Source organism: Panicum virgatum, chromosome 3K, assembly GCF_016808335.1.
Source record: "Panicum virgatum strain AP13 chromosome 3K, P.virgatum_v5, whole genome shotgun sequence".
Lineage (NCBI taxonomy): Eukaryota > Viridiplantae > Streptophyta > Magnoliopsida > Poales > Poaceae > Panicum > Panicum virgatum.
Window position 1 is genome coordinate 22,093,979 of NC_053138.1, and position 1,662 is coordinate 22,095,640.

Genomic DNA, 1,662 nt, shown 5'->3' on the forward strand with positions numbered 1-1,662 from the left:
GCTCAGAAAAAATAGTGGAGGCAAGAAGGGGGATTCTTGACAGCTGGCGGGGCATAAGCCCGGTCGGGCAGCCGCGGGACAAACTGGTCGCCGATTTCGGATCCGCCGCCGCCGCCGACACGTCGCCCGGTGCAGTGCAGGAGCAGCCTTCGCTAAAGGCAAGTGCAGGACGGCATGGCAACGCCCCAAGGGGGTTCGAGTTTGACGGGAATCGCCATCCACGGAGCAGTACTCCGGCACTCCACGAGAAACAGAGCAACAAGTCTCCGAGAAAAACAGAGCAACAAGTGCACAACCACTCTCGAGCAACTTTGGAGTAAACAAGAACAAAATGAACTCAAACTAAATTCTGTTTGTACAGATTGGCTCGGATCTCACATTCGCTCTGTTTTTTCTTCATTCCCTCCCTCCGGTTTTCCACTCGACTTCCGAGGCAAAAGAGCGTTCAAGAATCCCCGAAAACGCTTACACGCAGGAGATCAGCGACGGAACGAGCCGCGAGGAAAGGACCCAAAACGTTTTCCTCGCCGGCCGCTGATTCTTGGTATTCACATCGGAAGAACGGAAAGGAGGGAAAGAAACTGGGGGTGGAGCAGAGGCTACGTCTCTGAGGGCTCCTCCGCAATGCTCTCGAGCCGCGGCCGCCACACGCCGGGGCGGGCGCCGCTCCGACGCCGCCGGTGGCTCGCCTCCCGCTTCTCCGACAGCAGCTCCCGCAGGTAGTTGTCCTGCTCCGCCGTGCTGCTCGCCGCGACCTTGCGGCGCCCGCGGCCGTGGCCGTGCTTCTTCCTGCGGTGGTGCTTCCTCCTCATCTCGGCGGCGGGCGCGGAGCACGCGGAGGGGATGAGGAAGTAGATGCGGCCGCGCTTGAGCTCCGAGTCCGGCGACAGGATGACGATCTTGCGGGTGGCGCCGGCCGACCAGGCGTCGGTGAGCGCGTGGTTGGGGTGCGCGGCGAGGACGTCGGCCGCGGCGAGCGGGCAGGCGAACTCGTCGACGCGCCCGCTGAGGTGCACCACGCGGACCACGTCCAGCGCGCCGCAGGGGAGCATGCACGCCAGGCAGCACCGCAGGCTGTTCCCCATGCCGCCTCGTCTCTCCTTGCTGGCGCCGCCGGCTGCTTGGTGCGGACGCGTGCGCGTCGACAGGAGGACGACGAGATGGCGGCCGGCTAGCTTTGGCTCCCGGCTCTCTGTTTTGTGAGGGAGTATGATGAGGGCGTAGCACGGGGAAAGGCTACCGTGTTTATATAGAGCTGTTTTGCCGGGCGGCCCATCCATCATGCCGCATGGACCGATGCTCAAGTGAGTAATGCAATGGGTACGTGGACCCCCCCCTTTTGTTTTTTTTTCTTTTCCACGTGAACAGATTGTCAGCATCTTGTAGCTTGATTTTAGCCGTAATAGTTTATGTCATATAAACAAGTCTGGTCTCTCCATGTGGGTGATGGATGACGACAGTACTACAAAGTTTATATTGTTCTTGTTATTATGTTGTGTCAATAGATTAATAGGCTAATTTGGCAGCAATGTTTGCCAATTGATCTTTTATTGTTGGAAAGGATTTCCCAACCGGGTGGTCCTAATCATTTTTTTCAAAAAAATATAGTGTCTTTTTGTGTAACGAGCTGAAATAAAACTAAATGCAAAAGAAAAAAAAAAG

At 57.2% G+C, this 1,662-nt stretch overlaps 1 protein-coding gene across 1 annotated transcript; it reads right to left on the reverse strand.

Annotated features, from left to right (window-relative positions):
* Positions 1–317: 317 nt before the first annotated feature.
* Positions 318–1,208, reverse strand: LOC120701325. The gene has a single exon (XM_039985427.1). It carries the CDS (start codon positions 1,083–1,085, stop codon positions 600–602), a length of 486 nt encoding a protein of 161 aa, XP_039841361.1. The 5' UTR covers positions 1,086–1,208; the 3' UTR covers positions 318–599.
* Positions 1,209–1,662: the final 454 nt, after the last annotated feature.